The 24948-nt window shown below is 37.1% G+C and overlaps 1 protein-coding gene across 1 annotated transcript in view; it reads right to left on the bottom strand.

The window, feature by feature from the left end:
* Positions 1-24948, bottom strand: part of FBXL17 (F-box and leucine rich repeat protein 17) — a 290001-nt gene that overhangs the window by 13567 nt on the left and 251486 nt on the right. Inside the window, exon 8 of the mRNA XM_062600332.1 lies at positions 3904-4046. Within this exon, the coding sequence (XP_062456316.1) occupies positions 3904-4046 (143 nt within the window). The remainder of the gene's footprint in view (positions 1-3903; positions 4047-24948) is intronic.

Here is a 24948-nt window from a genome sequence, read left to right as displayed (position 1 = left end):
CTTATCTAAAAACCTCCAGCTTAAATACATGCTCTCATTATGATGATCTCATGGTGAAGTTGGCATATTTTATGAGACTTCTAAACATAATGACATTTATTTTAAGGCAAAGAACATTTTGCTGCTTTGGTGTGCATGTTAGATGGCAGGGAACATGATAAAAAGAAAGGTCATGGCAACAGCAGTTTGATGAGAAATGAATAATTCGATTATTTTCATGATGTGGATCAATAATGCTCTGCATCCACTGAAAGTCACTGCCTGGAGGCACTTAGATAATCAATGGAATAAAACAGAGCCTGCCTTTACCCAGGCTCGCACCCTCTCTGATCTTTCTTGGGAGGACCCTTGACGCCTCTAATTTATGGCAACTGCATATCAAAGAAATTCCAAAGAGACTGGGTCATAAAGAGTATTTTAGTGGTAGCCATTTGCAGCCTCCCTACATATGTTCCTTATGTAACTTTGTGTTTAAGTACCTCAGCACCTTCAGTGCCTCGAAAGGCATAAATGCTACCTGGAACTAGCACAACAGTCAGTGCCTTGGAAGAGGAAGGCTGGCCAGAAGGTGCAAGTCTCCTAATTCCTCATTGCAAGCAGACAATATTCCAAGAATATTCAAGAATTTCAGTCAAAGGAGCATGTAAATAAACCCTTCTGCACCACCAAAGAATTCTCTTTAATGATGTGCTGGACACATTTTTAACCTAATAGAGCAGTCATTGGAAAAAATTAGTTCTGCATGATATTGGGGAGAGTTGAAGACATGATTTTGAGTAATTTCTCTGTTCTTTTGTGGTGGAAAAAGGGAGCTGGCATCATCTGGCTGACTCTTAAAAGTCAAGGATACTTAGTTCATTCTCTCTGTGGAACTATTTTTTCCATCAAAGCTTTAGAAACAAGAAAATGGTTTCCAGTGGTAGCCTTAGTACTACAGTGTTTGCTTTTAGAGCACTTATTCATTTCTTATCAAGTTTTAGTCACCACACTTTGAATACACACACACGCACATGCACGCACACAGGATCAACGCTGCTTTTCTGTCTGTCTTAGAGCTTTCTCAGAATGTAATTTTTTTTCTTTTAATTCAGCTTGCTTTCACAACAGAAAAGACGGTCTTCTGTAAAGAACTAGGAAAACATTAACCACCAATTAGAGGAATACAGACTGCAGTTCATATAGTTTAACTGATGAGGTAGTAAAACTTGTTTTCGGCATCAAGGTCATTGATTTTCTATAGCAGCTGAAGACAGAATAAAATTATTTCACTTATTAGATCTGTGTTGATTGTACAACATTAAATAAATACACAAAATAAATATATGTAAAATTGATCAGGTGATGCAGGGTCAGATCTAATTCCCAAGGTCGAGTAACCCTTTGAACATTCTCTAAGTACATAATCTTAGCCCAATTCAACGAGCCACACACTCTTTCCTTCTATTGGCTCCTACAAAAACACTGAAATTTAGGAGATTAAGTGGAGTCAGCTTTAACAGAATAATTCTTTCAAAGTGCTTACCCTCCCCTCAATCCGGAAAATTTCTAAAGATGAGTTTGCAAAATGCTATTTCTAACTTTACAACTGAGCTAGAAATTTTTATTCACTGCCAGTTGGAAAAAATATATATAAATATATATATTTTACTGTCTTCTATAAAGTAGATGCTTTGCAAGGTAATGGTTTTGATCATGAAGTATCTTTGACTAACAAGTTGTGTTTCTACAGGTTGTATCCAACCAGAAATTTGCAACCTGTGAGAGATGTTTCTGATAGGAATCACAACCTGGACATTGAGGTTTGGTTCACAATGGCTGGAAAATAAACAGCCCCTGCAGGTGCATTTGCAGGTTTGATGTCAGAGACTTTGAACCTCTAGTGACACATAGCTCTTTCTGCCCTGTTCCCAGACCTCTTTCTCCCTCTGAACTGAAATATACTTGAAAAAACAACTCTTGAAGCCCGTGTACCAGGTGACGTGGTGCTACGTTGTCTTGTCTTCTCCTCTAGAGATAAAGTGCTAAAAAGCATCCTCATCTAAGAGCTGGATGGAAATGGGTAATGGGCTGTAACTACCAATAAACAATTATGAAGGAAGGCAATCTACTGCCATCTATGCAACTTGGATGAAAGTGCTGGGAAATGCACTAAATTCTTTTCTTTGGGGATAGGAACTTTCCCCTCATTTGCCAGGTACAAGAAGATGGACCTGCTTCGTGCTCTCCCACAGGAGTCAGGGACATAGCTGAGTGCGTAAGATCAGGTTCAGAGGAGCAGCAGATTTCCTGTTAGGTTTATAGTACCTAAAAAGTTCAATTTTCTAATAAACTAGAACGCAGGAAGAAGGCAGCCCTCAAACATGTGGGAACAATCCCCAAAGGACTGCTAACTTGTGCTGTACAACTTAGCGTCAGTTGTATCTGAAATGACTTAACAAAGTCACCAACTAAACCACCTCCCAGCAGTCACGTTTTTCTCCTACGTGATGGGACTAAAGGGTACTGAGTTTTATGGGAAGGGGCAGAAGAGAGGACAGACATGGGAAAGAGGTATGCCATATACCCAAATGCACAAACCCCATCATCAAACTCCTGAGACTATGAACTGGAGCTCTAGATGCAGAGGCTCCATTTAAGATATTCATTATCTGCAAGTCTTAAGATATATTTCAATATGCTTCAGGCTTTAAATAAACTAGAACAACACTTTATTCGTTCATATTTATACAGATGTGAGTAGTGACAGAGTACTGAAAAGGAAAAAGAAAAAGGCTGAGAGAATTTTGAGGTTAGTAAAATTCATTGTCATTCCTAACATGACACTCAAGAGCTTTAACTCAAGCTAAAATGGGAGGGAAAAGCTTCACTCTAAATATATATATATATATGGAGAGAGAGAGAGAGAGAGATCAGTATAGTTGCACTTCTAGTATAAATACACTCATACAGGTAAAGAATATATATTGTAATTGGGGCCAAAAGGCCAAAATAAGATATGAATGCATTAATGTTTGTCTGTCTTTCCTGTGATCAATGTTCCTACTTTTCAGGCCATCCAAACTGATATTTTGACTGAGGACCTCCTGATGCGAAACTCACTGGCTTTAACACAAGCTAATCCCAGATCTCTCTTTTTCCCCCCAAAGGCTCCTCAGCGTAAATGTTATGTAGTTAGTATGCCTACCTCTCAGCTGAGGGGTAAGTTATCACTTATATTCAGTTTCTTTCAAACTATAAAATTACAAACTAGTATTCTGTTTAACAGAAATCTTTATAGGTTATATTTAATGAAAAGAGCAAAATTAACCCAGAGGCATTCTTAGTATATTCCAAGTGGGAAAGCTATATAATAAAAAATTCATTTCTTTCTTTCTTTTTTTAAGCATTATAGTTTTATCCAAATCCTTTCCCATGTGTTTTCAAAAGTATCATATTTGAGCAAGAGCACAGACCTATAGAAAAATCTATCTGTAAGTAACATTGCAGTAGTTTCATTATGCTTGTGGTGCTTTTACTAAAAAAATAAAATAAAATAAAATAATAATAAAAAAACAACAGCAACCAAGCAGTCCGTCATTGTAATGCTAGGACATACCAATCACTTTTAGCCAAAAATAGTCAAAATCTTCAGAGGGCAGATTTTACTGGCACGAGTACCGCAGTCCAAATAGCCTATTAGTGTATTTCACAAAACTGGGTCAGCAAAATTTTTTCAATGTTCTTTTTAGTTCTTCAGATACTTCTTTAGCGAAACATGTGAACCCAATACACTAAAAAAGTTACCACAGCAGTGAATAACACACTTATTTGTAGAGGAAAATAAGTCTTCCCTCCTCTTTCTCTCTCACACACACTCCAATACTCATCCAGAAGCAGATCCCAGCTCACGCAGAAGCTGCTTACCTGATCACATCTCATCAGCCCTAAGTATCTGAGGGACTTGCTGCTTTGTGCAATTTGGGTGGCTCCATGGTCTGTGATTTCTTTGCACCATCCAACATCCACCGTCTCTATTGTCATGCTGTATCGTCCAATAGCTATCAGAGCTGTAAAATATTAAAGACATGAGCTATGGTGGTCAGTACGGGAGATGGGTAAACTGAGTTAAATGTGTACATGAAATGATACTGAAATGAAATTCTAAGTAGCAATTTTCAAAAATTTCCTGGAAGAACAGTCTTTTATCTTTCTGATAAATGAACCCGCATCATGTAAAACATCTCTGTTTCAGCATTCTATTGCTGTAGAGTAACTTTGTCTCTTCAAATTAGGAATACATATATGTGCATAGATACACACAGACATGTAAAAAGATATTGCTATATAATTCATCTATCAACCAAGATAAATAGATATAACCCCCACCAGTTAGCAGACATAATACATATGAATTCTTTTAATTTCTTTTTTCAGAAGGATCAGTCCATTGACAGATGAAATAACTATAGAATAAAAACAATTCATCCTCAGTCTCCAGAGAAAATAACTGATTTTACACTACTAGCACGTTTTTTTCGAAGTAGTATTACAAAGACAACACAGAATAATGTCATTTTCGGTGTCAATAAAACAGAAGGTATTAGAAAACCCTGCAGGTATCTTTTGTCATATATTTTGTAACTATATTCTGAAATGGCATTTCTTTCCTATTGCTCATGCTGATGATGAAATAACAACCATACACCTTATTTTCCTGTTTTTTTTCAGGAACACTTTTCTAATACAAAATAAGGAAAAAAACCTCAGGAGTAATTAAGGCAAAAACTGGAACCTTCATAACAGAAAGAACATCTGGAAGATCCCTGAAAGGACTGAAGAACAGCAGAGAGGAGAAACCATGACGTATCTTAACCACTTGGGAAGACTTTGTCACGACACGGCTAGTCTGGAATGACAAAATGGATGAAGACGACTAGCAACCTGGTTACCAGGGACTAGAACATTTTTCAGGAGATATGAGACAGCAGACCTTTAGCCAAGTTGGCATTTATTAACTGAAATGAGCAGAAGCCTCCAGCACTTAAAAGCTCAGCTTAAGAAAATAGTCCCAGGTTTCCAGGGTGGAAGCCAGCCATCTGGATGTAACCGAGGGGTATGAGGTTTACACCTCTTTACTCTAGTTACAATGCAGTTGCTGAAAAAGATGAAGAAGTGACTTAGCCCAAATAATGCAAGTATCTACCGTCTTTAAAAGCATGATTTTTCAGCTTTTGTGGGCCTGTTCTGCTCATACTACAGAACTGTCTATAAGAAGGAAAAAAGGAGTTATGAAGGGCTGGTACCAGCTCCTGACACACCAGATGCCAACCTTAGCTACTCAGCGTCTATCTGTGAGCTAGGAAGAGAGAGAAAAACAAGCGCTCATCCGACCGCACAGTGGTTCTGCGGAGACCGGGCCAGAGAGCAGTAAGCACAGAGGACAATTTGCTAATTTATAAATATTCAGGTGGACTTGATCTGCAATCAAAATCAGCCCCAAGAGGCCAAATGCATTCTCAAAAGCTGTAAAATTTGCATTGGAACATCATTTTTTCCTTGCAGCAGTTCACCAAAAAGGGCAATGGTAATTTAATTCTGTAACTGACACAACAAACTTACGATACAATCATCTGTGTACTTTCGTTATGGTTTGATTGATTTTTGTAGGACACTACCAACTCTGTTCTCTTCTCAATACATCCCTAGAAAACAAAACCTAATTTTGTAAATATGTACATGTATGGATAAGAGAACTTCAACTCTGTACTTCTTTTCACAGAGCTCTTTAATATCTCATTTTTATAAAAATCATGGAAATAAAAGAGAAACTGACATATTTTGCAATAAGAAAAGTTATAGCAATTAGAGATTATAACTGTATGAAATGTTAGAGACTGCTTTAAATTAGTACAGGAATACTAAAGTTGACCATTGAATTAGAACGTTATCAATTAAACATGATCAAGTACTGTTTGTCCACGAATATTTTTGCTAGTTTGTGTAAAGTTATAGCAATATTTTTTTTTATTACTTAAAAAGGAAAAAAAGATCCACTCCTTTTTTTTCTATTTCAGGGACTATTATAAACGGAAGAAAAACAACAGAGAATATTGTTACTGAACTGTGTAAGGTGCCATCACATCTCACAGGTGAAGAATTCTCCTTGTACAGGCATTACACAAAATTGGACATACAAGATCTGAGACCTCTCTCACATCACCTAGATTAGAGAGGAAAGTTGGGAGTGATACTGTTCAAAGACCAACAAAGGGTGCTGCTACACTGTGTGCAGAAACCCCAAGTCTAAAATATAACCTGAGAATCTAAGAAGCTGCCTGGAATTGGGGCAAAAAGACAGCTTAAAGCATGAAATTTCATGCAGGTATTTTCACATATCCATATTAAGCAAACTCAAAAAATAAAGGTTTCTCTTTCTTTTTCAACTATAGTAAAACATTTCCTAACAATAAAAAACAATTTAAAACAGATGTGCAACTTGTCAGGTGAAATGTTACTCTCTTTTAGCATTTTTGGAGTAAGATTTCTAGACTAGGACTTTAATTAAATCTGTTAAGTTTTATGGATTTTTTTCTAAAATATAAAAACATTTCTCTAGCATAATGTAAAAGGGGCTTAATTGAAATTACAAAATAATTATTGAATAATAGATTTCATACTTTAACCAGCCAGTTATCAGTGCTATTTCTCTGATTAGAAGAGCACTGGGATTTAGAAATGATGAAGTTTCCATAAATGAAAGTGTATATGCATGATATTTAGACTACATTATTAAATTACGGGTACTGGCTTACATGATATCGACAGAGTACAGTAATGATAATTTCATGAGACAGCCAGCACATTTTTGGTACAAGTATCAATACTTATTGGTACAATACAAAATGGAATTAAAATACCTCTAGATATTACATATCAATATGATACATGAAAAACAAAAATGCCATCTGTGAAATTTGCTTTTTTTCCTTTTTAAGTGAACACATTTTCCAGTTCAGAAGTTCAAAAATTTCCAGACAATTGCTAATCTGATGTCTTCACCTGTGTTTCACATTACTATATTTGAAAATAATTGGATGAAATTTCATACTGTAATTAATCTGTGTCCAATGCCAGCTATTTTTCAACTGTGCCTAGGATATATTTTAGGCTAGGGACTGCTGAAGAGGTAGTACTTTTCTTTGACAGGTCTTTCCCCCAACCTCAGCACTGTGTCTATCCTATGTGTTGCTACATAGCCCCCAGGTATCATCAGCATATATTTGATTTTCTGTTCAGCAGTATTAAATACTTGAGTATTATTTGATAAAGGAGAGCAACAGTCAAAGTTTTTTAAATTTAATTACAGATCATGCTAAAAATCAAGTAGTGTATTACAGACTGAAGACTTATATTTTGCAATGCCCTAGTAGAAAACAACTGATTTATTCTGTACTTTGCAACTTTGTCCCCCAGAGTAGCAGCCACCTTTCTGGAAAACCAAACACTTCGACATGCTGCATTCAAACATTACACTGCATTCATACATTACAACAACTCACATAACAAGCGCGCGTTTCCGAACGTGTTTCATCTTAAAACACCCATACTCTCGGAAAACCTCCACGCGCACAGCTGCATCCTCACAGCAGTACTTGGGCAAAGGAAAGATCCGCTACTCAGTCTCTGACAGCGCCCAACAGCAGAGGGCAGGGAGGTATCTGAGAGCATGTGAAAAATGCAATGTTACTCTCCCAGAACATTTTTCCCACATGCAAAAAGTTACAGTCAGGGACTCTGTGAACCTGGGCTGATGTCTCTGCACTCCCACGAGTCCATTTAGTCACCCTTGGAGTCCACAAAACCCTTTAGCCTCCACAACACTCTGCAGCAAGGAGTCTCTCAGTTTAACTACCCTCCTGTTCCTGTTCCTTCTCAAACGTTTTCTGGAAATCCCCAAAGACTGCCTTAGCCAGGTCTTCCTTATTCCTTGCCAACTTCTTCAAAATACTCAGACAGAGCTGTAAAGCACAGTCTCTCTTAACGAAAGCTGCGGCAACTCCTCCGTGTAGGTCATACTTATCCACGTGTCCACTAAGTTTATTCCTTATTACACTAACTTGCCTTTTACAGATGTCAGGTTCATTGGTTAATATTTTCCAGCCCTTTCCTGGAACATTTTTTGAAATACCTGTGCTACCAAAGCAGTTTTAAGCGGAAGATTACCCAGAGTGGTTAGGAGCGCAGCTATTTCATCCCCTCGTTCCTCTCGGGGTCGTGGGGACAGACAGCTCTTCCGCTTGTGCGGACTAACTGCTTTAAGCCGCAAGTTTCAGCTAGAAACACATTTGCATTGCTCAGCAGCTTTTCTTCCCCCTCTGTCGGCGCCTGCCCACGGTCACCAGAAGACAGGGCTCCTCTCAGGAAGCCAGGCAGCCCTCGAGCACCAAAACGGGCAGCAAAAGTCTCGCACAGCACGTTTGGACTCCGGGTCTGGGGAACTCTTAGCACACCCAGCAGTAAAGAAGACTCAAAGATACGTTTCATTGCTAATGACACCCAGGCTTAAAACACAGTAACAAAACCGATACTATAGTAATAGGAAAACGCTACACGCTGGAAGTAAGGAGAGACAGGCGCACGGAATCCACCACGCGTGTCAAAGCCAGCCTCCTTACGCTGCAGATCTCTCTGCCTATTTAACAATGCATCCTGTTCTTTCCACTTTTTTTCCCCCTATACTCCTATTTTTTTTCCAGCAAAAACAGATTTTCAGATTTCTTTTTTTCAGAGCCGGGTTGAGTGGAGTGGCTGTCAGCTGACGTGTGGCTCCTGTAGAGCAGGAGATAAAGTGTAATGTCCATCTCTGATTGGAATTGGAAAAATCACCTGCACAGCCTTGAGCTGTATTAAGCAAAAATGTTTTCCAGTTTCAGTGGTACTTTGTTATAGCTGAAATAGTGAAAGGACATATGCAGGACAAGATTTGTAGGCTGAGGTAGTATCTTTTAAATGACCAACTGGTAGGGCTGGAAGAAAAAAAAAAAAAAAAAAAAAAAAAGACCAATCTTGTCCTTAGGGCCCCAATGTTAGAAACAGATTTTTTAAAACTTGACTTAGTTAAACTGTTGTTCAATGGATCTACCAGACAGAAATGACTCGCTTCGGTGAAGGGGAAAGGTCTCCACTTAACTGCGTGCAAACTGTGAAACCAGTGGTCGCAATGAAAACGTCATCATGGTTAACTACTCCAGGATTTAATCAGCCAGGCACTGAGTATGCCCATCTAACAAAACCAGGGGGGTTAGAGTACCATGTTTATTTTGCAGAAACTTTCTGGAAAACTATATTTAGCAGTGTACGGTCTTGAGGCTTTCCTTCTTGATTTTGCATATTTACTAAAAAAAAAAAAAAAAAAAAAAAAAAAAAAGGAATAAATATTACACTAATCTGTTAAAAAATTATCAGCAAACTGCCATTTATAATTTGACCGAGTCAGGACCATTCCCAACTCTGATGTCATTACAATAGAAAATACAACATATGGTCTTTCAGTATAAACAGCTGATATTTGGCCCAACATTATTTAAATTCAATACATTTTTGCATCTGGAAAAAAAAATAAACAGGTTTTGCATAATTTTTACAACATACAGTTGTTTGGAAGTCTAATATATTAAGCAGAATTATATCCAATTAAACAACATTTTTACTGACATGCATCTACTACACAATAGAGAACTTCCCGAAAATCAATAAAACCTGGTTCAATGTAACTGCAAATGAACCTCTGTGAAGTAGAGTTGTGTTACTGTTTGTCTCCTATCTTCACCTAACACACTGCATAGGCAAAAGGCACTTCATTTGGTCAGCTTTTAGTGAAGGCTGAACAGAAAGGTTTGTAAAAGTTGATTACGACTCATCACCCAGGCACCACGGTATTACACATATATATGCATTTACTCAAAAAACAATCTAGCATTTCTTTATTTAGATAACAAAAAGCATCTAAACATGCAAGAATTAGAATTTAAAGTTTCTAAACTCTCTAAAGTAGAAATCAATCAGGCCACTGAGTATTACCAAGTAATAGCTTTCATATGGAACTTGCCATTATCTTTTATTTATTGTATAGCTAAAAGCTATTAAGGTGGCTATGATAACCATCTACTAAGCACTGAAGAGCTTAATGGACAAAAAAATAGTGAAGAAGTTTATGAGAGAGTTAAAATGGAAATAAGCAGATGTAATAAAAAGAAAATTAACAAAGAAAACTATAGATCTAGATATTAAGAAAATGCTGTAACAGCTAGATCTAGTGGACTGTGAAATATTTTCCTTCTCCTGTTGAAAGTTCATCTACTCCAGTTATTTAACATATGAGCAGACAAAGCTCTGGTGAGACCACAAGGAACATGTACAAGACAGACAAAGACAACTTAAAAAGTTTTTTCCATCTTTCATTTATATTATTCTATTAAATAGGAAAAAAAAAAAAAGACCAAATGACGCAGATAAGTTATAAATGCATGAAAAAAATAAAGCTATTAGCAGCCATAAAATTAGTTTGATGTTCCATTTCCAATAATTTGTGGAAACATTAATAAATCAGCCTGCAATTGGAAATGAACACTACTTGATTGTGAAATACACAGTTGAAAGAAAGATAATGTACTGCTAGCTAATTTTAATACATTACTATATTTAAGATTTAAAATTAAAACATTAACTTATGTAACTAATATCCACTATGCTATACAATAGATTAAACATTGAATGTTAACATAAAAATTGCTTCTACACGAAGAGACTTTCCTTTACAATTACCTGCTCGTGATTGTCCTTCATTTTATTTTCTACGTTTTAAGCAAAAAAAAAAAAAAAAAAAAAAAAAAGCGTCATGTGCGTCATACCCATAAAATCTTCTCTCCAGCAAACGTTTCATCATTTGAACGCTTTTCTTGAATAAGCGGGCAGGAGAATTTGATTCCTCAGAGCACACCTTGATGCCATAACCAAGAGCTTGACGAGCTCGCCCATGCGATACGACGAGCTCGGCATACTTGAACAGGATTTGGCACCGGAGGATGATGGCTGGCTGCCACGCAAGTCACACGAGGTCTGGCAGCTCGGCTAATCCATTCTGTGCTCAGACGCACAGGGTACACATGCCTAAGCCCATATCGATCGAGTCAAAAATCATTTTACTGTTGTACCTACAGCCAGCTGCAGACACCTACAGGTTGAAAGAACTGCTGTTTGAGTTGTCTGCTACTTCGGTCATCCAGCGCAGGAGAATCATAGCTCGCAAATCACATCGTTTATGCCTTAAGTGAAAACTGTATATGTAAAACTCACTGGATGATACAGCTTTTGACAATAAACATTTCTCTTGCTCTTGTTCCGCATTTTTAAATCAATCAATGACTAAAAAAAAATGTTTGTTCGTCGTCTACTGATATAAATTATGTATTAAACACACTAGCCCATCTGCTAAGAAATAAAGGCTATCATGGGTATATCACTTCAAAATTTCACTCCGTGCTACTTTCCCAGTCAAGAGTCCAATTCTCTTCAGGCTTTTGCTCTTCCATCTGACAAGCAACATGACATATATTTTCCTCCTGTATAATCATGACCTCACATAACAGCTATATTTCAGTGGTACCATGAAATAGGAAAGTGAGAGAGACAATTTGCACAAGAACTGGCTTCCTACCAGGGAATTTGGCCAATCTCATTTATAATCAAGCACTTAATATATTTTTGATTTTAAACTGTATGAAGAGTTCCCTTGAAATAAAAGTAAACATATAAATACAGGAAGTAACTGTGAAGCTCTCTATTCTTAAAATGTTAACCTTAATTCCTCAACTAGTTTCCTTTACAACACTTACATCCCTGTAATAATTAAAACAGGGAAACAAGGAAGTAATTAAGTTCTTTTCCCCCATAGTATGGGATGCTGCAAAATAGATATTTTGTGATGTTTTTAGTATTTTAGAGTAGTGATATTTTAACACTTAGCAAGTCTTCACAGATTACAGTACCTAAATAGGGATGCAGTAAGGTAAATATTTAAGCTTTTGTAAATCTTAAAATATGTTAGGGAAAGAGTTGCCCAGTCTGAAATATTTCCCCACTGGAATGCTGCATCATCTCTCTAGATGGCAAGTCTGCATTTTAACAAACTTGGTGTATTTTGCTTTTTCTATTGGCTTCACCTGCCTCAGGCTGCTTGAGGTCTCCTGTGATAATTTTATTGTTATACCTTTGTGCATATGTGGCTATGGGCAACATTTCTTGAGAATGAAGTATGGGACTGCAATAAAATGCAGGAGGATATAGGGGCACGGCCACGCTGGGAAGCCAATCTAATAAAATGCCTCGAGGAAATGAGAAGGAGTTGGACTGTATCCCTTGAGCAAGCCTGTTTTCTCCAAGAGTTTAGCAAATCTGGTTAAATCCTTTCTATCTGAATTCATATTTTGACCTTTATTTGGAAACTCAGTGGCAAACCACTCAACTAGTGCTACTACAGTAATTTTGACTAAAAATCTGCTTGAAAGAGATAACATTTATATATTTTAAAGCAACATATTTCTGGCTTCCTTTTTGAAAATAAAATCTCATTATTTAAAGTATTGATTACCTAAAGCAGCCTTCAGAAAATCCTCAGAGGTGAGAGAAGTCCCAAGGAACTGAACAGAACTAATGCCTCTGAGAGGAAAGGAGACAGAGACCAGGTAAATATCTACCAATTACTTTTATGTCTCTCGTAGATAAAATTTTTGAGTGTAAAATAACATTGCAAGCATTCTGGGGAAAGGCTATCCGACAATCAGCAAGCGCTACATGTCGCCTTTTGCAACACGGTTGTAGAGGATTATATTCTACGGTACAATCCTCAGGGCTTTTGAGGATGAGGGGCTGTGCATGGGGTTGAGTCTTCCCCTGAGCCCACTGGACTGGCACGACGCTCTTAGGCAGCAGTCAACAGATCTGCTGCAGCAACTGGTCTGGTTACCATGAAGCTGGTGGAGCATGCACTGCTGCCTTCCATGCCAACTTCATTAGCTGGCATGTAGAGAATGGGCAGCTGCTCCATATAGTTGAAACTCCTAGAAAGGCAGGAAGTTTACAGAGCTATGATTTCCCAAATAAAATTAACCTTGGTGCTCTATTTTTTTATCTTGGGTATTTGGCAAGACTATCCCCAAATGGAAAACATACATAAAATAGTACTGCCATACAAAAGGTTATTCAAAAAATTACCTGTTGTCCTACAATAAAGTAAAACTCTACATAAAAAAGAAAACAGTGATCTTAAACAGTCATCTTTAACATGAACAGCAAACAGCTGCCTTGCCAGGAGTCCATAGAAAGCCATAGCTTAGCTTTGTTCCTAATAAAATACAAAACGGTATTTTATAGAAGACTCCAAAGGAGGAATTTCTATGTTGATAACACTGAATTACTGCTAAATATATCTGTAATGTAATAAACTCCACCAGTGCAGAAGAGAACTCAGAAACCTTCAATACGAGGATGTAAAAAAGATGCTAGGACAGAAAACTGAAAGGCATGTGGCATGCTTGGTTCTGTCCTCAGCATAGACCTCAGGTGAAAATATAAACAAATAAGAACGAGGTAAGAGATGAACTGTGAAAGTGAGTGGTAATAGCTGCTGGTTTTAAACCCACGGTGGTCTTAAGACAATAACGCCCCTGTGGGTCAAGCTAGCCAAACTAGATTGGCTGCCTTGTCATTTGCTCAAGAGCACAAAAACATACTTTGTTTTCCTGACTTGATTCGGCGTACAAGTAAAGTCCGGCATTGTCACTGACGTATTCTGATCGCAAGTGGAAGACTACGTAATTTAAATAGGATAGCCTGTCCTGTCAGCAAGAGAGGCTGCAATGCATAGGCTGGCAGCAGAAGGAAGACTAGGGAAAGTGTGGCCTTGCTGTTGGACATGGTAGGGGACCTACCGTCAAAGGACTAGGAAGATGGTACTCAACGCCTGCTTCTTTACCAGCAACACCTTCTGGCAGCCCTCCCAGCTTCCTACGTATGGCAGACTTTGGATGTGGGGAGTAAAGTATTAGTGAGTAGATCAGGTGAGCAAACAGGACAAACACAAGTCCTTGGGAGCAGACGGGATGCATCTAAGGCTGCTGATGGAGCTGGTCAATGCCACTACAAGGCCACTCTCTATCATCTTGGAAAGATCAAGGAGATAGAGATGTTTGCAATGACTGGAAAAAGACAAATGTCATGGCTATCTTCAAAAAGGTCAAGAAGGAGAATCGAGGGGACTAAAAAACAGTAAGCCCTCCATCTCTGGGAAGATTATGGAGCTAGTTCTCGTGGAAGCCATAGAAAAAGACAAAAAGATGACTGAGAACAGCTAGCACAAATTTACTGAAGATGAAACAAGCCTGACCAACTCAATTGCCTTCTTATAATGAGATGACTGGCACTGTGGACAAGGAATACGCAAATATTTTCATATCAGAAGAGGCTCAAAAAGGACTACACAGCATTAAGAAGAAATGCTATAGTCCAAAGATGACTGCATTCTCTCCCAATTTAAACACAAACACATTTTTGTTTCAGGTAACAAAAATACCCCAAATTACCTGAATCTTATAATACAAGAACAAGAGATACACAATGAAGGTGAAATACTATCCTTTCAAAACAGGTAATAAGATTTGGGTTTATTTAAGCAACATGTAACTAAGCTATGAAAGCTGTTACTTCTAGCTGTTGCTGAGTCCAGGAGCTTAGCAGCACTCAGAAATAAAAGGCATTAACGACGATAGCAAAACCCAGATCTAGACAGGGTTGAAAACAAAGGTTCTGAACAACCTGAAGTACACACAACCCAGTAACTAAGAGGGGTATGAAAGAAACTATCTACCAAAAACTGGCATGATTTAGAGATCTGATGAATTTTAGTAAATGCTTTGAAAAGGCTGAATCAGAAAGTATTTCTGTGGCTATTCAGAATGCAGAACATCTCGTGCAGACTAGATACAAGGTTCACTCAGTGTTTTGCTGGAACTTTTGGGGATAATAAACTGGCAGAAGCTAGGAAAATGACTTACTATCCAGCTATCGCTTATTATTCCAAAATTCTGATGAATGAATTGGGTTTGTAAAGTCTAAAGTTTACAGATGGCATAAAAATTAGGATGTTGAGACACTAATTTTCAATAAAGGAAAATTTTTGTTACCTCTTAGTCACATGATTGTAACAGAGCAGGTGGAGACAAAGCAGCTGGGATACTTTCCTAGGAAAGCGAATTTGACCACATAGTCTATTTAATTATGGGATCAGCCAAAATGAGAGAGTGTTGCTTTGGAGAATGACAGAAAGTAAATCCTAAATGATGTGGGAACGTAACCCTTTTGTGAATTCAGCTTTGTCATTCTCACCAAAGGACTCTAGCTACTGTATTCTTCTGATTAATAAATGCTGACTTACTTTGAAAAGGCTTCTCAGTGGTCTGCAAATACTTGCTGAGATAGGGGGTGACATCTCCGACAGACCTACACTCATTCTGCCATTGGGGTAAAACACTGAAATTGAGGGCCTCTAACTGACAAAGAAGAGAATTGTCATTTGCCTTGCAAAAAGGGGGAGTGTGAAATTTGTTACCCCCAAAAGACGAGAGAGAAGATTTCAGGCAGGAAAACATCTAATAACTGCATGATAACATGTTACTTCTAAAACATGTATTAAAGGTACTTCCACTAAGTATTTCAAACAGGCTGATAGTGAAAAGAAAATAATGACTGCCTAAACCACAATTTAGTAAAATAGCTCTTAAGTTTCTGTGAACTTAGAATTGAACAGAATGCAGTGGATACTTCTTTTAGTATATAAAATTGAATTTAATGGAGCCAAAGAAATACTAAACAGAAGTTAAAAGATGCTTACAAGAATGAAATTTTAAGTATAAAATCCAAAAATGGAAGATGGTTATTAGAAATTGTGGATTTCACTGCAAAACTCCTGCTGTATAACTTCAGGACTCAACATGAAGATAGCTATTTGGAGTGCTTAAAAAAAAAAAAGGCAATAAAAGCACAAACACCATTACAATACAGAGTATGAGGTGTAATACCAGACAGACCATTTGTACACTTCAAAAAACATCTGTGGGCTAAATGTTTTTTAATTCTTGAGAACATATCCAATGCCTCTTTAAGATATTGACACAATATTTTCTGTTCTCCAACCTCAGGAGTACAGGTTATTTTTCATGAAGTATTGCATATTTATTTTTCTAACTCATACAGTTCATATTCACTGTCCTTGCGACTTAGTTGTCTTGTAAAATGATGTGGGAAGACAGGAAAAATGAGATCCATGCACAAGGGTTAGATTCATTGCTTAATCCTGTAAAGTTGTAGGTCTAGGAAATATGAACATGAGTTTGAAAGAACAGCACTAAACAGAATGAAAAGATTTCTGTGGACTTCAAGACATGGAGTACACTATAAAAAGGCAGCTAGCTGTGTGAAAGGGCTAGGCAAGTGAAAAGATGACCGTATGCAACACAATGTACTAGGAAAGAAAAGAGCAAAGCAGATGAAAAATCAAACCAAGACAGATTTCCTACATATTTAAACACACACGTATAGCCCTACACACACAGACACAAATCTGTAAATATATGATAACATAGAAAATTAACATCTGTATTAAAAATATTACAACTCTGCAATAATATTCCCCAATACAACATCACCTTCTTATGCTTTCCACTATAAACAGTTCTGGACCTCCTAAGATCTCTGTGGTTTGCAACAGGACCTTAAAAAAGTCCTGGCATCAAGACATTTTGCTTGTCCTGTGCAGCTCTGAAGACTTTGCTGTGTTGAAAGTTGCTGAAAAAACCTGAACTACCAAACTACTCCATTGCCAAACCTCAGTACCACCTCATATACCATCATGCAGCTTTATTACCCAATTTGTCTGGCTATTTCCTACAGTCCTGAGGACCACAGTTTGGAAATCACTATTTTCCTAAGGGGACATTGAAGAATTCCATAAAAAGAAAGAAATTATTTGGCTTGAAATGATGGCAGAAAAGCCAGAATTAGTCTAAAATGCATTAAAGAAATACTTAGGCTAATATTAGAAAAGTAATCTAAAGAGACAGCAGCAATAATAGACATTACCAAGTGATGTGACTGAGACAAAATTATAGTATTTCCACAGCATTGAAGTAGTAGTCTGAAATGCACGATTCAGACAAGATAATTCAGGTGGACCATCACTGATCTTTCTATTGTTTATTACTTCTCTTACGGATTCCTTCCTTATTTAGCTGGAAGATAAAGTACCTTTGTGCACTAGCTTTGTCCTCCTTCATCCACAATTCATTTCTCTCTATAAAACTAACATTAACATGGCTATTTTATTCAGAAAGCTTTTCTAAAGACCCACAGCTCCTAACAGATGACGTGCATCACTTCAAAAGCATTTGGACAGCTATAGCTATGAGATAACATAATGTTTCTCCCTGAACCGAGTCTGACCACCAGCAACGTTCTTTGAAGACATAAAATCTGCTTCTGTCTTCAGCCAGCGTGATCCCCAGGAGGCACACACGTATAGCAGGCACAACAAGGTATTGTTTCAATTCCTCTGATATCAGGTACGATAGGAGAGGCAGAGATGATAGGAATCTAGGCAGTGGTAATATCTGTTTTACAACCTTAGCTTGTGTGGGCTCCTTATCTAATTGTACCCAGGTACATTTGCACACGAGCATCCAAGACTGCTCTGGGGATACCATTTGCTGTCAAAGGCTTTGCAGTGATCGGTGGAAGTTCAAACATTGTATTTTGTCAAGGAGAGCTGAGTCTTCAGAAACAGAGGAGACTTGGCACCCACGGACTTTTGCGTGGAAAGGGTTCACATCGTTAATTCAAGGTACAGATTAACCTTTCAGTTGTGCACTAATACATAAAAGCATCGTACGTATATTTGACACAATATATTTTAAAATGCTGTCAATCAGTATCCTATGCCACATCTTTATTGAAAGTAAAATCAGATAGAAACATGCACTTTTATAAATAATCAAGAAAGTTATTTTACTTTGATGAATTTTGGACTGGATATACTGGACTTTTAAAAATTGCTGTTAAGCTTTAATATACTACTGAAAGCATCTTTTAGATCCTTAAACATGATCAAAAAAGACAATAACATTTGATGTCAGGCTTGACAGACTGTTCTGACTGTCTCCTATTGTGCCCATTGTCACGTAGGTCCCAAATCACAGCATGAAGTTACATGCTGCATGTGCTGAAACACATCCATACAATCACGGAAGCACAGACTGTCAGCTTCAATTTTGCATTTTTCTGTTTTTGTCAGCATGTACCACTCCAAATCTCCACGTGAATTAACTTTAACACAGGATTTTGTGTTTGTTAACATAACATTTAATATGTTCCAACGCAGATATGCTGTTCTGCTTTGGGAAATGTCGTCAGAGAACAGGGTTTTGTACCTTGTTATTAGTTTCATTATGACTAACAGAGCTGAGGTCGCTCACATAAATCAACGCCATCAGATGCTTAGAGTGAGTACAACTGACAGGCAGAAATGAACAAAATTAAAAACGGCTCCATACTGTGCATCATCACAAGCAGGCTCCAAAAGTAATGAAGAACTCGGGGAACTCATTTTTAAACTCCTCCCTGATTAATGTCTGCAAAGCACTGGGGATATTCTAGTAGGACAGCTAGAGCCACGTTTCCAGGAAAAGACTGAATTTATTTACAAGTTTTCACAGAATAGTTTGCAGTACGTCTGCAAGACGTTTGTAGCCGAACGGTTACACAATCTTCCTTAGAATAACACCACTTCCAGCATTAATTAGCTGTCCTGTGTAATGAATAAAATGAAGCTTCATAAAATTAGCTGAGTGTAATCCCCTCAGGAACTCTTTAAACAATAACTAACATGATAGAAATGCAAACAAAAAGATGTTCCTACAAGTATAGAAAAATACTTGTTTCCTCAAGTATTTCTTCAGTGTACTTCACCTTCAGGCATCTAATCTATTCCCTTAATAAGGGCCATTTCTTTGGGAACCGTACAGAAAAGCAGTTTAGCGCAGTAAAACCTCTTCTCTTTGACAAGAGCAGAAGTTTTATCAAACTAGATTGGAAAATGCAAAGGAGTTTATGCCAGTTAGACCATTTCAAATTACAAGTACTACCCATTAATAAAATTTAAAATCTGCAACATACAAATTGTTTCAACAGAATAGAAATCCACAGCCATGCCACTTGCTAAAGTACCTGCTTATCTAAGTTACTCAGTGGGAATTAATTTTCCTTCTGGTCACTTATAATAAGCATGGAAGTATTCCCCTCTGGTTAACTTATGTAAAAATGCAATTTACTCAATAACTGATATAATAATTTTATTTAGGAGAGCCTGTAAAAAACAAAACAAACAAAAACAAAACAAAAAAAAAAAACCCAAACCACTCAAAACTGATATAAAAATCAGTTTTTACTGAAGTAAAACCTTTCTTTTTATTATTAAAAATCAGCTAGATAAAGAATGCATTTCTGCGCATTGACACACACACCAACAGCACCAGGTTAGAAGACATAAGAAAAATTCTCCGATTTTGTATGAGGTACTATTTTTTTTTAGAAAAGTAGGCTGCATAAACACTGAAAATGACCCTGACTGTTTGTTTGCAAATTGGGATGTAAGTACTGGCCCAAGAATTAGGAGAATCAAAGCTGTACACTGGGAACCACTTGCCTCAGTAATAGAGTCTAACTTCTATTTTGTCCCTTCTATCTTTTGTTTGCAGTTTGTGCAGTCCTAGTAACTAAAAGTTTCGGTACAGAGCATTACCTCACCTTCACGCAGGTTTGAAAGATCCTTTTAAATACATGTTTCCCACAACGGCAAGTAATGGGCTATAAGTACGATCTGTAAGAAAGATTAGAAGGAACAAAAGGGTCTCTGATAAACGCTGGATGTGTCTTCACCCAGTGATTTTTACCAATTTCTAATTATATTGCATGTGCTGGTTTATATACATACGTAAATATTTAAACTCATAAACTAATTAACACAAGCTTAAACGAAAGTAGTCTCAGTGAAGAACCACCACATAAAAGCTTATACTGTAAGACAGATAAATCCTGGCATTTTCAGGTTCTGGTACAAACTAAGTTCCCCTTTATCTTTACTCATTAATAAAGCTTAAAATTTGCCATCTAAAAATGTTCCTATGTAAACTCAGCTGAATGTTTGTTTGAATCCTTCAGCTGACCCTTTTATTTCATTTTGACACAGAAGAAGCCATCCTGCCATTTAACGTCAGCGTCATTCAGACAAATGACTCCAAAAATCTCTCCCTGTCTTCTGGAAGAACAATCTTTGAGACTGACTCTTGAAACAGCCTGTTCTACTACCAGCTAAAATCCTTTGAAAAAATGGTGACGGGTCCAAATATTCAGACATTATCCAAATGTAGACTTGTATACAAGGAAACTCATGAAACTATGGCAAGTATTTATCTGCAGCAAACCTGCAGCAGTTTTGAAGTCTTTTTTGGATGCATAAGCAATCACATATGCTGAAGAAACATTTCTACTTGCTGCTGGAAGAACAGTGCTTTTTAAAATTATTTATATGCTTTCAGCATGCATTTTAGAATTTTATAAGGAATAACAGTGAATCATTCCTTGTTTTGCAATCCAGAAGAGTAAGCGGTTATAGCGCTAGCATAACAGTTGACCATGAAAGACAAAGTCAAATTACTAGTAATGGAAATTTCCAAATATATGCTCTCCTCAGATAAATGCACTCTTTTCTGGCTTGTTTTCTGACTGCTTTTATTCCAGAGTGCTTTTATGAGGGCTGCACTGCTCTACTTTTGATTATAGACACCTTGGTGTGCACATGGCAGGGCCCCAACCTGAGCTAACTGTTCTGGGTAACAAAATTCCAAGTGTATGGATGTATGTAGGAATTTCTTTTTGTAGCGGAAACATTGGGAAGCTATTTCCAAACTTGGATCTAATTGGTTTGCTATTGAAATTCCAAAACTATGAATATTTAGCTGAATTGTATGTTCACAAAAACTACTGACCAAGCATGAGGGTAAAAAGAAAAAGGCCAGTATAATAACATTTAAACTTAAATCCGTACTTTCACTTTTCTTCAATAGCAAGAGGAGAAAAAGACCAACTTTGTCAGAGTTACAGAAGTAATTTTCTTCTTTCTGCCAGCCTCAAGTTTCAGTGAACATTGCTCACAAAAAAACAGCAATTCTGGTGCAGATAATTTTCAACAGTGAACACACCTTTGCGCATGCAGTGGAAAAAAAAATAATTTTGATCCTCACAATAGATCAATATCTCTGTTTTTGTCAGCTGTAAACATTGCTTTTATTCTGAACTTCCCCTATTCTACTATATTGCAAAAGATATGTTCCCAAACCTGAAATGGACTTCCACCACATTTTATTGTTATTGCTTTTTGCCTTGCTGTATCTCTCTTTGTCTTCAATCATATTGACAATAATTGTTTCCAAAAAGAAAAGTTCAAACTCCTTTTCATCCAACACAGTATTTGTGCCAAAACTCTGTGTCTACTGCTGTAAACCTCTACCTCCTGTACTTAAACTTTTGGTCAGTCCAAAAAAATGATACCACGTAGGACCTAGCTTGTAAAATCCATTACTAGCTAGGACATCAGTCAAGACACTACCAGACAACAGTATGTTCCTGATGAGGAAGCCCACATGTGATAGCCCTTCTTGTGGCCTTCCAAAGCTAGTAATTCCAAATATTCACTGTCAGTTCAGTTTGTTATTTGCCTTTTTTCTCAGCTCTTTTGTTATTTGACTTTTTTCTCAGCTCTTTTGTTTCTTGAACACTCAATCATGAGCAGCTCAGCTCATACCATATTATGCAATTAGCAAAATTAAATGATTAATCAGTAAAAATAAGCAGTAAAAAAAATCAATATGGAAACAAACCCAAAAGAATAAAACAATCAAAATATACTGTTTACTACTATTTTTTTATTATTATTTTCAATGCAAGTGAAATTAAAACTACTAAATATCCATAGAGCCACTTCTTAATTTACTTTGGCAGAAAAGTACGTCCACAAATTTGTTAAGCTGCAAGATCACACAGCAAATGATTAGGATGCAGTTGAGATACTAGGACCATATATGCTTTTCAGAGGGGCATGGAGTACCTATTATTTTTCAAGAATGCTAAACTAAACAGAATCCATAAGTCTCTTTCCTTGCCGTCCACAAATAGCCACATTGCAGCTGCTTCACTAAAGTCAGTCTTATCTTGCCGGGGTGGGGGGGGGGGGGGAAGTAACATCATATTTATTCATAGCCAGAAAAATTTTAGTGGAGGTATAGCAGCTATAACTTGCACTGTGGCAGGAGACAGTGACTCCATTAGAGTTGATGATCTTCATCTGAGCTACTCACTGATACCCTTTGCCATCAAACTGTGGCAAGCAGGGGAAATCTATGAAACAGGCCTTGCTGTTGGCCTGTTACTATTTAAAGGATGATAGATCCCATGACAGAGAAAGGAAGAACAAAACAAATGTAGCTAGCTGGAGGCCTGGAGGTGTCACAGTTTCTCTACTCTTTCCACCATTCTCCAGATCCCACTGACTTCACACTGAAGTTGCTCACAAAGCTTCCATGAAAGACAGGTAAGGCCAACAAACAAAATCCCCAAACTGCAAAACCTCCTCCTGCAGTCTTTCAAAGTATAGTTGCAGTGATGCAGAAGTCACATAACTTTGGGATTTTGGGAATAAAACCTGAACAGTTTCAGTGAAAAAAGCCCTATTTTCTTCTTTTCCTTGAAATGGAGTTCAATTCTGATTGATTACATTAGAAAATGGCACTATCATGTACCATTACAATACTGTCCTTTACTGAAAATCTTGCATTATGATGACAAGTTAACGATTCAGCTAAAATTAAGTTATGGCCCTTTTTATGTAAGTGTTCATTTAATTTTCCATGCAAATCAGCTTGTTTTAAACATTCCCTTACTGAGATGTTAATGTAAATAAAAGTAACTTCTCTTCCATTTCCTATTCGCCTCCAAATAAACAAACAAAAATGATATTTTGTTTTCTCAGCAAAAATAATATTGATAGTTTAAAACTAGTCAAGAAGGAAAAGTTTGAATTACACCAGGTACAAATTCACTTTATGTTTCTATAATAGCAAAACACAAGAAGTAGTACAGCCAAGATGATTAAGAATTTAGACAGACAGAATTATCCTGTAAATCTGCCACAGAATGGTTCATTCCGCTTACAATGCAAAGTATTCTTCATTTTTAAGGAGCAACAATCAACTAATTTATGTTTCTGTAATGCCACTTAATTCATGATTGCATGATTTGGTTGAGAGAGAACTACCACAGATTAGCTCTCTGTTGGTACGAGGCAGTGGGTTTCAACCAGCGTGCTGTGTGGGCTGCAGGAATCCACAATACTTCTGAACAGACCATAGGAGATTCAAATATGACATAACAGTAATCTATGTATATTGCTAAAATGGCCATGCTTCCATTAGAAAGTGTTAAGATTCACAAGTATGACGACTCAGTTACTTTGATACAAACTGGGAAAAAAAAACACCCTATATTTAAATTGTTTAAATGTATAGTTACATTAGACACTTGGAAGGGTCCACCTCCCTTGCAAAATACGCAGTTTTATTGTCACATCTAAAGCAGCAAATAGAAAGTCTGATTATTATACATATTATAAGCATAAGCCTAATTTTAAACAAGGGCCTGCATTCATTAAATGTATAAACATACTAATCAAATCTGCACGAATCTCAAAGATTAACAATGCACCAAAGTAGTCAGTTGCTCAACAGGATTCACTTTTAAATCTCAACATTTCTAACATTAAAAAAAAACTAAACCTCCAAGCTCTCCACAAACATCCTCTCCATCTTTAAAAAGCCTCAACAGAAAGATAAAAATGTGAACATTAAACTCAAAGAAAGATGCTCTATGGACATCGGGGGTCATCTGGAGATTAAAGTCCACAGCCCTGGTCCATCAAGTGAAATCATCAGTCTTTTACAATAAGATATTATACCTTATTTGTCTATTCTAGCTGTTAGTACTTAGCTGTTGTACTAAATTTAAATTTAGGCCAGAACAAGTCCAGAGAAATGATCTGGAACAAAATCATATAAAGTCTTATAGAGAAACCCACAATTTGAATGCAGCTGGAAACCATTGAAAAACTGGAGCATCCTCTGGAGTGTACATTGAAAAGTCCTGCAAAGAATCCATTAAGCAAGCAGGCAGCAATATTCTGCTCTAGCCAGAATTTTACATTAGCTTTTAGATGTAGCTTCAACAAGAGCACGTTGCCTTAACGTGCTCTCAAGTCAATAGGTGAAGACAAGAGTTAATGGAGCAGAGACCACAGCCAGGAAAAAAAATTTTAAGTCTCCTTGCTAAACACATAATTCCTGCTTGTTTGCTTCTATTTAATCATTTCAAAGCATAAAATAACCAAAAAATATTCATATATGGAACTCTCCACCAGCAAATGGAAGCCTCATCTGGTGTAAAATCCATTACCTGGATGCTTCTTCAAACTAATGGCTTTTACTGAAACAGATCACTTTTACCTATTGTAGCTTGATAGCTACGTAGGCAGACCTCTTCTATATCTCTATCCTTATTATACACCTGAATAAGAAACTTCTTCCAGCTCAATGAAAATTGCAGATTTGACCATAATTATTCAGATTCCGCTATAAGCCAAAATGAAAGCACTTTCCCCATTGACTAAATGAAAACACTGAAAGACCTAACAGAAGGGTGCATTAAGCATAAGCGTTACTGTGCTATGTTTACTAATCCTTGGACATTAGAGGAGAT

The sequence above is a fragment of the Rhea pennata genome, chromosome Z, assembly GCF_028389875.1.
Source record: "Rhea pennata isolate bPtePen1 chromosome Z, bPtePen1.pri, whole genome shotgun sequence".
Lineage (NCBI taxonomy): Eukaryota > Metazoa > Chordata > Aves > Rheiformes > Rheidae > Rhea > Rhea pennata.
This window is presented reverse-complemented; position numbering and strand designations above follow the sequence as displayed.